The 15,027-nt window shown below is 46.8% G+C and overlaps 1 protein-coding gene across 2 annotated transcripts in view; it reads right to left on the bottom strand.

The window, feature by feature from the left end:
* TRAPPC10 (trafficking protein particle complex subunit 10) overlaps positions 1-15,027 on the bottom strand; it is a 316,755-nt gene that overhangs the window by 240,629 nt on the left and 61,099 nt on the right. For both annotated transcript variants that reach the window (XR_013599693.1, XM_078656407.1), the window contains exon 2: positions 10,586-10,667. Coding sequence is in view for 1 of the 2 variants with exons in the window: in XM_078656407.1 (XP_078512533.1) it covers positions 10,586-10,667 (82 nt within the window). In the remaining variant the exon portion in view is untranslated. The remainder of the gene's footprint in view (positions 1-10,585; positions 10,668-15,027) is intronic.

The raw sequence follows: 15,027 nt of genomic DNA, 5'->3' as shown, positions 1-15,027 counted from the left end.
TTAGCCGTTCTAGACACTTTTAAGCACTCTTCTGTCCAACGTGATGCCTTGCCACCAGTGAACAGTGCACTGCTAAGGGCATACTAAAGGAGTTTTGCAGCACTGGGGCCTGGGTGAGTGGGTTGATGGACAAGGGACTGAGTTGATAGTTTTCCCTGAGGGCCTGGACGTTGACAGTCAGATCCATGACCTCTACCTCAAAATGCTTGGGAGGCTAGTTGTTGCTAAGAAAAGATCTGACAGAATACCTGCTGTAAGCCCCTTCCAAAGCCTTGAAAGAGAAGATACTGATGGGGAACTGCTGTACAGGCGGGGCCAGGCCAAGGGAGATAGCTATTCCTGGTTTTCTTTAAAGCACTCCAAAGCTGTATCTGCCTCGTCTCTGAAGAGACGGATACCATCAAAGGTGCAGTAGTGATTGGTGGACATGACTCAAGAATCATGTAAAGCATATCCTGGAATTCTGCTAAAGAACCAGGCTGGTACCAAATGCCCTACCGAGACAGTCCATGGTACTCAGGCCCAATCCAATTGCGTATTTTGCTGCATCCGAGCCATACTGAATGACCTGTTGAAGGTTGGTCTGAAGGTCATCCAGAACCGCTGGCAAGATGTCTCACAACACCTGCAAATAACAACACAGTCAACTTGAATTTACGGACCTAAGGGCAAGATTAGTAGTAGAGAACATGCGTTTTCTAAAAGCATTCATGTGTTTCAACTTGGTCTGGTGGGGTGGTGGGAAACACTCTGGGATTCAGCCTTCTGGCGGAGACCTGAACTGCCAGTTTACAAGTGGAGTATGCCATTTCTTAAAGAATCAGAAAAGGTAACAGAAAAGGCTGTAGGTCAGGAGGGTTCTGAGCAAGCAAATCGGAGGGGGGGGATCTGAGAGCTCAGAAGCAAAAGCCCTCACACACCCAGATGGGCGGAATGCGTCGCCATCGGGCGGCTCCTTGCTAGGCTGGTGCTTCAATGCTCAACTGTCCCTCGATGGGGCTCTTTGCCAGAGGTCTTTCAAAATAATACACTATGGTGAAATGTAAGTGGATGTGTTGTGTGTGTAGATTGGTGTAAGTGTGGTATAAAAAGAACTAAAAGAGATCTTGAAAGTTTTAATACATGGGGCCTTTTGTTATAAATAAAAACAAAGAGTGGTTGTGTTTAAGATGATAATTCGGTACAGCCCACACGAAAGTGAGAACGGTCAACATGTTACGTGCCATTTAAAGTCCCTGCACATCTGGGCACTTCAAAAGGACCATGTAACCTAATCTACCAATGACTGAGGTTATAGATGTGGTAATTAGCAACAATACTGTGAGAAAGTGCCATCTTTCTTGCATGGTATGCCCCCACTTTATGCTGAATTGTCAATGTGCTTTGACTGAGTGTACCCTGGGCTCCTGCCAATTAGGTGCCCAAGGCCTGTGTTCTTTCCCTAAAACTGTATTGAAACCTAAACCCAATTGGCATCTCTGGCCACATGTCAGCCCCTGGTAAATGGTACCCTAGGTACCCAGGGCATTGTGACCAGAGAAGACCTCTGAGGGCTGCAGCACTTATTGTGCCACCCTTAGGGGCCCTGTACCCTGACACACACACACTGCCTTTGCTGGCTGAGTGTCTGGGTGCAGAACAAAACAAAGAGTGGACATGGCACACATCCCTGTGTGCCATGCCCACAATACACTGCCCTGGCATACCTTAGTCACCCCTCTAGATGGGTGCCCTATGCCAGTGGTGTGGGTACAGGTGCATGAACCCTGTACCCCATACAGTACCCAGGTCCATTCCTGGGCACTGTAAGTGCAGTGCTGTCATTAAGAGTATATGGTGCTGGGAGGTCGTCATCACGAACTCCACAGCACCATGATGGCTACACTGAAGAATGATAAGTTTGGCATCAAACTTCTCAGCACATTAAATCAACACTGATGCCAGTGTGGGATTTAATGTACAGTGCACGACAGAGGGCAACTTAGAGCTGCCCCCTGAAACTAACCCACAACCCGTGTCCTGACTGAGAGGCTGCCTTGGCTGCCACCCAGCAGACATGTTGCTGGACCCCTGGGTAGAGAGCCATCCGCTCCCGTGGGCCTGCAACAACACAGATCCTGGGGCGAGGTGCTAGGTTTCCGCCCCCAGGATAGGCAGGGGGAGCTTCCAAGGCATGCTGCCTTTGTGAGATTCTCCAGGCCACTTGCTGTACTCAGCAACTGGCCCCCATTGGTTCTGACCCCTACTCTGGCAGGAAGACAGGCGGGAAAACCTAAGTGAGGAAAGGGGGTGTGCCAGCCTCTGCCAACCCCACCCTTCAGGTGGGGGAGGCGAGGTGAAGCACAACTCCGGGTTCTCGCCATCTTGAGGATGGGGAGCCTTACCCAATCAGACAGGCTCCTGCCCCCCCTCCCAATGGAGAGTGGAGGGATGGGGGTGTACTCACCCCAGGGAAGGGACCCATTGGTCCCCGACCTTCCCATACCTGTAACGCCCCTAAATTTAGTATTTAGGGGCACCCTGAACCTTCCTTCCTCAGATCCTGATTCCAAAACAGGAAGAACAAGAAGAAACAAGACCTGCCGTGCAGCTGCTAACAAGAGGATGACACCAACTGACTTGGCCCCAGCCCTACAGGCCTGTCGACCCTCAAACCTGCTCCTGCTAAATCCCGGCATCTCCTGTGGTCAGCAACCTCTAAAACCCGGGAGGACCGTACTCACTTGCTCATCTAAAGACTGGGACTTCCACAACCAGTGGTTATGCTCAAACAGCAACAACCGCTGGTGCCAGCCAGGAACCGCGAATCCAGCACACTCTACACCCGCCGAGCCCGACCTGTGCCAGAGTGAAAACAAACCACGAGGACGTCCCCCCGGCGACTGTGACCACGAATTCAGCACCCAAGGACCTTCCTCGACGCTCCTGATGACGCCTGCAGCCTCACAACCAGGGACCCCTCCAACCGCGACCAGCTGAGGGTAAGATTTGCACCCCACGGACCCCTGTGCCCAACTCCTGGGTGGCTACCTAACCTACAGCTTCCCAACTTACCTGTCCAAGTGGTGGTCGCACCTGAAGAATCTCCATCCCCGAGCTTGCAGCCTTTGTTCTCTATGCAGCTTTCCCATTGGGCGCCAGACTGCCCAAAAGCACCCTGCACGCAGCCGCCCGAATGCCACTGGAAGTGCAGCATCTGTACTATCCTACTTCCCCACTTGCTCTGCTCAGCTCCCACAGCCGCGTGGCCTGCCTGTACTTACCCAAATACCGATAACTTGATTTTCTCCATAGGCTAACATTGGCTGGGTTTCACTTTGAAATTCTTCTGTCGAGTTTTGCAACTTTGAAATATTCCTTAAAATTCATCCGATCAACGAAAACAAAATTACTCACCTGTTACCAGGAGAGATCCCAATGCCGGATTTTTGTGCCCAACACGGACCCTCAAAAGTAATTACAACTGTGATTTTCCGATAACCTGATTTCCTCCCATAGGATAACATTGCTTGGATTTGACCAAAATTTCTTCTAAGTGTCGATTTTCAAAACATACAAATATTCCTTAAAAATCGCCTGTGTTACAAAAACGATTTCTTTCAACTATTTACAGGAAATGCACCAGCGCTGAATCCAGGATCCAGCTCCAAGTAAGAAAAACATTTGCAAAGTGGTTTTATTACATTTACTTAAAACTTCCCATTGAGCTCAATGTTATAATTGCGTTTGCATTTAAAAGTCTACTGCTATTTGAAAGTATTCAACTGTAGCATCTCATTCTGAGACAGTATTTTTATACCTACTTGTGGTTCTAAAATAAAAATATATTATTATATACAAAACATTTGGCCTAGAGTTCAATTCTTGAGCGTGTGACACCATTTGCTGACTGAGTGTGTACAACAAATGCTTTACACTGTCCTCTGATACTGCCTTACTGCTCGACCAAGCTACCACTTTGGAGAGTACGGTTATATCTAACTTTAGCCTCTGCCAAACCTCTGGGGACTGTGGACTCTGTGCACACTGTACCTTACTTTGGTCCAGTATATACAGAGCCACTTTCTTACAAATACCCAATCTCAAAAAGTAATTCTGAAAGTGTAGCGTACACCTTATGATATCTAAAATCCGACCTGCAATGAAAAATTGATAAACAGAGTGAGAATTAAAAACAAGAAGGGTATTCAGTAGGTCCCATGTATTAAAACTGTCAAGATCTTAGTTACTTTTATATCACACTTACAGCAATCTACACACAAAGCACCTCCACTTACACACTTGATCGGGGGGTCGTTATTGTAATAGAGCTATGGCAAAGAGTCCGCTCGAGGTGCCTGTTGGGCACTGCAGTGCCGGCCCAAAGAGTAGCTGCCCGATAATGAAGCATGGCCCACTTCTGAGCAATCATGACCCCTCCACGATCTGCTTGAAAAGACCTCTCCTGACTTACTGCCTTTTCGGATTATTTTAGGCACTGCATACTCCTCATGCATACATGCAGATTTAGGGAGCTTGCATGATGGACCTAGATGCGCTCCCAGTCCCGCCATTATTGTGTTCCGGCTGGAACTACCAGGCATTCAGAGGATGGTGCTGTATGAGGAAGGATGGGTCCCCTGGAGCCAGTCTAGGTGTCGTGGCGTTTTGGCAGCTGTTGGAAGGGAAGTATTCTGGCTTTGCCTAGGTGCACTAAAGTGTGTTAGTCAATGCCTCGCTGGTAGAAAGGGTTCTAGAGAGGTTAGCTCTGGCTGCAGCACCTGTGAGAGCATGTTTGTATTTAATTCTACTGAGGGGAGCTGGAGGTACAGTACTTCAGCTGGTCTCGTAATAACCAAGGCAAAATAGGCAAGCTATTCTGCAGAGGGGCCAGGTGAAGAGTTTAGGGCAGTATCTGGTGATTTACCATGACGGACAGCCTCAAGGATCCATGGGGCACAAAGATCCGCAGCTTGGTCTCCTTGACTGCTGGATCTGCTGCAGGGTCATCGATGGGCCTAGGACTTTGTAATGGATCGGGATTGTGGCCAGGCTCAGATCTGAGGTAACAGACAGACTGCGAATTCGAGGTACCCTAATGTCCACATGACTTCTCCTGGTGAGAGAGCTGGGAAGAAGGGGCGTCATGTTTGGACTTCTTGTGCTTCTTTTGAATCAACTTACCCGAGGGTCATGTTACTGATCTCCGGATCGGTACCTCATCTGGTGTCTGGTTGTAAGAGACAAGTGCCGCTGGAAGGAGTCCGCCTCTAGGAGAGATCTTGAGGGGAATTGTTCATCCCAGGTGACGTGGGATCAGCTGCTATGTGCAGTGTATCCAGGAAGGAGTATGAACCAAGTGTCAAGGACAGAAAGGATTCATGCAACCCTGACACAGCTGCTCCTAGTTCAGAAAGGGAAGAGGGGTGTTATTTGTCCTCAATGGACTTTACAACACAAAGGAATGACGAATAGATATGGAGAGACCTTTGGGGACAGAGCATTGAGGACACAAACTGCGGATGCAAGAGCAGGCTCATGATAATCTCGCAGAGGTACTGAGGGAACTGTAGAGATTTGGGTTTCCCTGTGAAGTTCATCAGCATAGAAAGGAGAAGGAGGCACCTCCCAAGATGACTGGAGGCACTCAAGTCCAAAAGAGGGGGAATCTAATCTGGGGGAGTGTTTTTTCCTTTTAAAGGACAGTGTTTTAAGAAGAACTAATACTGTGTCGAACTCTGCGGAGGAATTCCTTCTGGTTTTCTTTCTCCACTGAGGCTCCCTGCTTGCGGACGAAGGAGCTCTATTGCCTTATCAATTGCCAACTGCACAGACCGAGTCAGAAGGTGGATCTAATTGATCGTCCTGGGACTGTGTCAGACTGCTAATGGAAGCAGCTAAACTGAACTCTCGGTGCAAATTTCCGCAGTAGATTGAGACCATCTATCCAGATGTACATCAACTGAGGGATTCTGGCTTGATCTCGGAGCGGCACGCCTGCAACAGTGGAAGAATAGACTGGCTCAACCCTTTCCGAGGAATAGCAACTGGTGACACTCTTATCCAAACAAAAATCTGAGCTTGACTCAGCAATGCAATGGAGTTTCCAGTGCCGGGAGGGTGCAGTCCACAAAGGCCCTCTGTTCCACGCACTTCACACGCCTACCAGGAACGCAACGAAGTCTGATTAGACAAATTGTTTTGTACCGAAAGAAAAAAAAGTCTAAAAGAAGCATCACCCTCACCTTCCCATGGTTACAAACACTGTTTGACTGTACTGCTTGCATAGAGCCAGGCACGGCAACAGCCACAAGAGCGAAGAGGGCGATGCCTTGCGACATTACTGGCCGAAAGGGCACTCAGTACAAGCCTGTCTCAAAGATCCTATATTTGCCTTTTGACTGCTGTTTCTAATGATGAAACTCATTGCCTTCTTAGGGATTGGTGTACACTCCTCTGTAGTGCAAAACAGGCAACTCCAGAGATGCTGGTACTGATGGTAGCATATAACAAAAGAAAGATGGCCCCTGTAAAGCAGATAAACCAGCAGGGAAGCAAGGGAAATACACCACTAAGAGAACAAACAATCTGACTGGTAATTAAATACAGAAACTGAATCTAATCGATTATTTCGTTGTGCAATAAGCTGATGTATCGCCCAAAAACATTTTTATTTTACTATCACAACAAATCTCAGGCCATTATTCGTCAATTGATTAAGTACATAAAGTTTAGTCATAAAATGTTTAACACATAGAAGAAAATTCTGTACAATGTATGCAAATAGTCACACCACAATAAACAGTATTTGTAACAATATATATATATATATATATCCAGGGGAACCCAGGCTCCATCAACCCCACACAACACAATCTGACTCACAATCACTGAAGTGAACCTCACAGGAAGGTAAAACCTTCTTAAGGGCGCAATGTAGAACTATCCATGAAACCACCGGGGGAGAAAACCTAGCGGGTCCCCAAGGGGACACTAGCTGGACAGCTTAACAGGTTAAGACTTGACCAGGGGTAATTTAGAGGATGGATGCACTATATAAATCTGATCATGGATCCTTACACTTCATAGCAATCAAAGATCTACAGATTCCTCTTGACAGCAGATCAGTCGCAGTAAAAAACAAAAAGAGACTTTGGTATGCACACTTGTGAAAACCTGGTCTCAAAGTTAACGCACTAGCCAACTACAATCTTGTTACTGTCCAGAAATCAGAATCTAGGACAGCACTTCTTCAAATGGGGTTCGGTGTCACTATGGGGGTCAGTAACGCCCTCTAAGAGGGTCCACAAGTTTAGAAAATGAAATATCATTAGACGACTAATAAAGTATATTTAAATTAAAAGGCACAATTACAAATTTTAAAACCCTCGGTAAATATGAAGGAATTTGAAACTTGGTTAAAAATTAAGTTGGTTTCCCCAGCTAATTTTTAAAGTAGCACAATTACAGTTAAAATTATTTAGCACACACAACTGGTGACCTCATTGTCAGCACCAGTATGCACTAACAAAAAAGGGAACATACATTAAGAGTATAAAAACAGAAAGGGATAAGCTAGATTTTAACTAGCATACCTCTTCGTCTTTTAGAAATAAAACAAGATAATAAGAAGCTCCAACCTTTCTATTAAAATTAAAATGTATAATTTTGTTTGGGAACGAAATAGGTTATTATCTGTGTATTTGTTTATTGTATGCACACTTCCATATTTTTCTGTAAGGAAACTTAAAATCGTAGAAATTGCGTAGGCTGGGGTTCCCAACATCTAGCAGTTATTCAGTAGGGGTCTCTAGAAGTTAAAAGGTGTAGGGTACTTAAGTCAGCCAGGACCACTTAAAGTTTAACCAACTGACCGCCATCCAAGCAGCCGCTTGAGGTAATGAAAGAATTTCTCTTGGATTTGGATAAAGACACAGGTCTAGCAGTCATCATGGTACTAAAGGCGCTTCATTGCAGGTCTCCAAACCACACAGTAGTTTAACACACATATTGTATAGACAGGATATTTAATTAAACTGTGCAAGAACCCACATGACAGTGAGCCAACCTGCCACACAAGGTTTCATTAGATCCTTAGGATCCTATTCTGTTTTCTTATCTTCCAATTACCTTTTTGGGTACTATAGTCTTCATTGAGCTTTTCTTTTCACGCTTACACTTGCCTACAAGCAATGGGCGGCCAGGCAAGAACGGTCGACTATGAAAAAACTCTCATGATAGAACGCTTGACATCTTGTTGGGGAGGTGGAAGGAAGGGTGATTAACGACATCCCAGGCAATATGCTAAGCCCGCGAATGAATCGGATTCATGTTACCACCAAACTCTCCTAGCCAAGGTGCTCCAGAAACTGTGTCCGAACCACTTTATAATCGAGCACTCCAGCTGCTGATGCAGGACAAGTCCCATACACTATGCAACCAAACTGCAAATACTGAGACCTTTCACTCACAATGAGGTGATGACTGGTCTTACAGCACTGAACACCAAAGCCATTTTACTTGTTTCTGTGAAAGAATAAAGGAGAGGTCTGCTTATTGGCGATGTCCAGGAGAAAGCACACAGGGAAACTTGGGACTGAAGTATGTCAAGTACCTCCCTCCGGAATGTCGGAGGGTTTGGCCAAAGCCACAGAAGCTGTATGAGTGTCCCTCTCTCCATAGTCCCCCCGGCACCAATCTGAACCTCCCTGGTCCCACTCATACAATATTACCAAGTGTGGTACAAGAATGTGGTTGTCTTAATAATTGCTTCACAAGCGAATGGTGCTTGACCGGTGGTATGTGCCCTAATCTGCTTCCCCCGCTGCGTCTCAGAGAGTAACCTGCCTGTCTGCGCTCCATCACCTCTGGGCGAGTTCTAAGTTGCCACTAATTACATCAATAGTTTGTAGAGCTCCAAAATATCTTTGGCAGGGTTCTTTTTGACAAGCCATGTCTCAAAAGCAGCAAGAGGCTAAAAAGCAGAAACTATGATCATGGGGTTGAACACCAACTGCCATATTTTTATAAAGCGAAAGAGTTCAGCTTCAGACTACCCAAATAGACACTTCTTCCACATCTCCATTTTTCCCATTCCTTACATGGTCCCTGTACCAGTGCAGAAGTGAGATAGAGATTTCCCAATATCGGAATCACATGAGATGGAAAGGTAGTGAACCCCTGTCCCAAACAATCAATGTCACGGACGATAAGCCTCTGTGCGCCTCTGTGAGTGGATCTACTTATGTCTCTTATGACCAGATCAGTATGTTCTCATCACTTTCATTAGCAGAATAGAGAGCATCAAAAACTCAACAAATGAGCATGTTAGGTTTCTATTTTTACTATGAGTCTTCAATTAAGGAGATTCACTCAGAAGCTATTTTGATCCACACCGGAAGGGCCAGCAGCCATACTGCCCTATTCTCTAATTCATAGCATTTTTACCTGACCCACTGAAGGGTATACTCCGCCCTGCCTGCGTGTAGCACTTTTACTTGAGCTCTGATTGCAGTTAGCTGGCACTCTGATCCTGTGTATTTCTGGATGACCTCCAACTCTTTTAGTTTGGTTTCCAGTTGCTCCCACTTTCCGCTCCAGTCCCTATTTAACCTATCTGACTGTCACCACATGGCACGCTGCACCGATAGCTGAAGGGCATCCCACAAGGGGGTATCTTCCACCAGCGGCTTCCCATCCAGGTCTCTGCTAGGTACTGTGTTGTACATTCCTGGGTCATCTCCATTATTTCCTTGTTGTTGAGGAAGCCGTCTGATAGTATGAACTCCGCGGACCCGCTCTTTCCCCCGGTATTTGCAGGTCCATCGTCAAGGGTGCGTGTTCAGAGGGAAAGGTACCATACCTCCACAGCTGCCACTCTTTGTATGTATGTGGGTCGGAGCTGAGCCATACTGAAGTCCTATGTCTTGAAGCCAAAGCTTCCCTTCCACGGATGTGGAGCCTGCGTAACCTTCACTAAAAAACATCGAACCCTAGTGTTGTCGGTGGCCTTGTTTAGGACTGCCTTGACAACAGTCCCCTGGGACTTGTGAAGTATATTCAAGATGTTCTCCCACAGGAACCACCCTAGCTCCAAACTGGATGCATAAACAGAGACCACTGAGTACACACTAGCCTACATCCAAACTCAATATGATAAACCTGATATTTGGTTCCCTTCATTTCTGCTTCAACAGTATTTTTATCCTGAAATATCGAAGAGGGAACATTTAATGAAAACGTGGATATGGTATTCTGTGAGAACTTTCAGAGGACATTAAGTATGGTAAGACAGCAGATCTAGGAGGGGAGGGCGGTCTTATTTCTATGTGTGCACACACCCTAGCAGGCTGAAACACAAGTTGGTGAGCAAAGGAGATCCTTGGCGCAGGTGAAGAGCAGTCAGACAGAATGGCGTAGACAGGCATCAGGAGTGATACAGCAAGACAACAGCAGACTGAGTGACATGGTGGGGCCATAAGGTATTCCAGGGCAGCGAGTGGTGGGCTCAACAGGGGACCGATGAGCAGGTGAAAGGCAGAATGGTTTACAGTAGCAACAAGAGCAATGTTAATGTGAGAACAGAGAAATCAAATACATCCGTTACCTTCGCCACTCCATCGGCTCTCTGGGAAGCTGCTGGGTGAGGGACGGATACAAGGAGGTGAACAAATTTTGATCCCCGGCACCTGCAACAAAAAGGTTTGCATGCTTAATCTCTCACTTCTATTTCAAGGACAGGCCTGCCAGCCATCAGTAACACAATCATAATATTCACAAGTAAAAGTTTAAAACAAAAGAAGCCTGAATCCATCAGGACAACAGTAGGTCTAGAAAACCCCACCATATGGAATTGTCGGGAAGCGGGACAGAGAAGTAGGTGGGCCACCATTTTTGGGTTCAGCTCCCCGTGATACACAATAAAAAAGTAAAGTAAAGTCCACATTTGTAAAGCGCACAATCACCCGTAAGGGTCTCTAGGCGCTGGGGGCCGTCGGGAAGATTAAGAGAGCTATTGCCCAGAGTCACATGGTGCTGGGCTAACCTGCCGCCGGAGCCGGGGATCGAACCGTGGTCCCCAGATTCCAGTGTCAGTCGCCCTGGCCGCGGCGCCACACCTCTTCCACAATCATCAGTGGGCTCACAGGACGGTTAAAGAAAGCTGACGTGCAGAAGGCACACCATACATACATCGCTTACCAGGGAATAGTAGCCCTATTGTGTAGTAGTGGGCATCTCACACTGAGCTTGCATGCCACATTCTGTAATCAACGCTTGAGAAGGTCTAATGGACTGCGAAGGGACTAAAAGGAGCAGACCTTAAGAAGTGCACCATATCGAACTTCTGCCCTGTCTGAGGGCAGCCCATCATTCAATTTAAATCCTACTCCACATGAGAACAATGCATGGACTCTAAGAGACCAGCCGCCTCTACACCCTACCCCCCACCCTCCATCCCCAAACCCCCAATCCTCCGTATCCCCCCCAATCCTCCGTATCCCCCCCCAATCCTCCGTATCCCCGCAATCCTACGTACCTCCGCAATCCTACGTACCTGCGCAATCCTACGTACCTCCGCAATCCTACGTACCTCCGCAATCCTACGTACCCCCCAATCCTACGTACCCCCCCAATCCTACGTACCCGGTTCCTACAATCCTGCCCTTCTAAAGACCAGCACAGTACTCAATCATAATTTCCTAGACCCAAGTTCAGCACAAAATCATGCCACCCTGGACACCAACAACTAGTACTCTTCATGAAACTAGCAGAGGCGCCTATTCTTGCCCTCCTGGAGACCAGCACAGTAACCAATACTGACCTCCTGGAGACCAGCACAGTAACCAATACCGCCTTCCAAGAGACCAGCACAGTAACCAATACCGCTTTCCTAGAGACCAGCACAGTAACCAATACTGCCCTCCCGGAGACCAGCACAGTAACCAATACCGCCTTCCAAGAGACCAGCACAGTAACCAATACCGCTTTCCTAGAGACCAGCACAGTAACCAATACTGCCCTCCCGGAGACCAGCACAGTAACCAATACCGCCTTCCTGGAGACCAGCACAGTAACCAATACCGCCCTCCTGTAGACCAGCACAGTAACCAATACCGCCTTCCTGGAGACCAGCAGAGCGACCAATACCGCCTTCCTAGAGACCAGCACAGTAACCAATACCACCTTCCTGGAGACCAGCACAGTAACCAATACCGCCTTCCTGGAGACCAGCAGAGCGACCAATACCGCCTTCCTAGAGACCAGCACAGTAACCAATACCGCCTTCCTAGAGACCAGCACCGTAACCAATACTGACCTCCTGGAGACCAGCACAGTAACCAATACCGCCTTCCTGGAGACCAGCACAGTAACCAATACCGCCCTCCTGGAGACCAGCACAGTAACCAATACTGACCTCCTGGAGACCAGCACAGTAACCAATACCGCCTTCCTAGAGACCAGCACAGTAACCAATACCGCCCTCCTGGAGACCCAGGGATGTGGAATTCCTATAGCCCGACTCCCGGGACATATTGTTTGGGGTCAAGGGCAACAAGTTTTCAAGTGTATTTTGTCCTTGGGACAAGTAGGCCCAACCCCCTACAGCACAAACCCTTTGGCTGCCAGTTTACAGTATCACTTTATGGATCAGGAAAGGGCAATGTCTGCAGTTAAGGTAATATTTGTGTCCATGTGTTAAATGCTGTTCAAGCTTGTATTTATGGTTCATTAATGCAAAGCCTTTATTATTAGGGTGAGCACTAAAAGTAAACGCTGTAAGCTCGGCCTGCACTACTGACGGTGGTTTCAGTATAAATATGTATACACGTTTTCAAAGTTTATTAATATGAGGCTATGTATAATGCTCCCAGAATGCTCTGATAATATGCAAATATTTGCAGAAGCTTCAAAGTAAGAGTGATGATTCTTTGCTTTCAAAATAAAATGTTTAAAAAAAAAATGCAAGTAGGAAAAAACCATTTTGCTACTGTAAGATTTTAGGTACCATATCTTTGCAGCATCATTTAGCAACATGTTGATGTATGCTTGTGTTTCCCCAAAAATATTCATAATGGAAAATCAGTGTAACCAGTTTAAATAAGATTACCGGAAACAAAAATAAACAAGCATTGGCAAAGCCAGTAGGTCTGAAATTGGTGGTCAGCCTTTTGGTTTTGTCAATGCGTGACTTGTTCAGGCATGGTTTTTGTAAAACCGTATCCGTGTGGGAGCTGCTGGGCCCTCACCATTCTAACAAGCATTAGCAAATGCAAAAATTGTTTTTGGTCTCAAAAAGCACACATTGGCACAGCAGTTCCGGGCACTGAACAAAACTACTTTGTGTGCCAATATGCTCCTTGTCAAAGAGCAGAATACTGTCACTGACAATGAAGCCATCTGATAGACGGAGAGAAAAAGAGAGCGAGAGAGAGACAGAATTTTATTAAACACAATAGGTCATGGTTAACGCCAGGCCTAATTAGAAGCCCAATTATTAACAAAAGTCTCAAAAGTGCATCCATGGTATATATCCTTGCATTAAGTGCATATATACAGTTTCCATGAATTCACAAGAATTTACAGAAGTAGATCAAGAAATAGTACTCCTAGAAATTATTTGTGAACTGCATTTTAGCATGAGCACATGTGCATGTGTAGATTGGCTCATGTGAAAATCTTAATGTTTCAAGTTCACTTTTCCTCTAACCACTTTTTTCCCAACCCTGGAAGAAGTTTTACGTCTGCAACTGTCAGGAGTAAATTTCCAATCTTTTTCAGTACGGGAAAAGATTAGAAAAGAGTTGGTGCAAACCCAACACGCACGTTAGTAGGTTTGCACAGACTCAAAAGGGCATTCCAACCCTTGAACTATTTCTTACCAATACCTTCAGCCCAGTATGTAGACCTGCAGAAACGTGGCAGCATAAGGGAATTGCTAGTATGCAACCCTACTATGGTACGAGCCCTGGCATAATTAGAGAAGTTATATCAGAACTCTTATATAATGAGATTGCTGCCGTAATTTGTCGCCGCATTACATGGCACAAAAGGGACAAGTGGATTCTGTTACAGGGCAAATAGATTTATGAAGCAACCTGCCCCATGGACAAGTAGATATTTTATTAAATTCCACACCCCTGAGACCAGCACAGTAACCAATACTGCCCTCCTGGAGACCAGCACAGTAACCAATACTGACCTCCTGGAGACCAGCACAGTAACCAATACTGACCTCCTGGAGACCAGCACAGTAACCAATACCGCCTTCCTGGAGACCAGCACAGTAACCAATACCGCCTTCCTGGAGACCAGCACAGTAACCAATACCGCCCTCCTGGAGACCAGCACAGTAACCAATACCGCTTTCCTGGAGACCAGCACAGTAACCAATACTGACCTCCTGGAGACCAGCACAGTAACCAATACCGCCTTCCTGGAGACCAGCACAGTAACCAATACCGCCTTCCTAGAGACCAGCACAGTAACCAATACCGCCTTCCTGGAGACCAGCACAGTAACCAATACCGCCTTCCTGGAGACCAGCACAGTAACCAATACTGACCTCCTGAAGACCAGCACAGTAACCAATACTGACCTCCTGGAGACCAGCACAGTAACCAATACCGCCTTCCTGGAGACCAGCACAGTAACCAATACCGCCCTCCTGGAGACCAGCACAGTAACCAATACCGCCCTCCTGGAGACCAGCACAGTAACCAATACTGACCTCCTGGAGACCAGCACAGTAACCAATACTGACCTCCTGGAGACCAGCACAGTAACCAATACCGCCTTCCTGGAGACCAGCACAGTAACCAATACCGCCCTCCTGGAGACCAGCACAGTAACCAATACCGCTTTCCTAGAGACCAGCACAGTAACCAATACCGCTTTCCTAGAGACCAGCACAGTAACCAATACTGACCTCCTGGAGACCAGCACAGTAACCAATACCGCCTTCCTGGAACCAGCACAGTAACCAATACCGCCTTCCTGGAGACCAGCACAGTAACCAATACCGCCTTCCTGGAGACCAGCACGGTAACC

The sequence above is a fragment of the Lissotriton helveticus genome, chromosome 8 (genome assembly GCF_964261635.1).
Source record: "Lissotriton helveticus chromosome 8, aLisHel1.1, whole genome shotgun sequence".
NCBI lineage: Eukaryota > Metazoa > Chordata > Amphibia > Caudata > Salamandridae > Lissotriton > Lissotriton helveticus.
The sequence above is the reverse complement of the archived record's forward strand: the minus strand, read 5'-3'. Positions and strand labels throughout refer to the sequence as shown.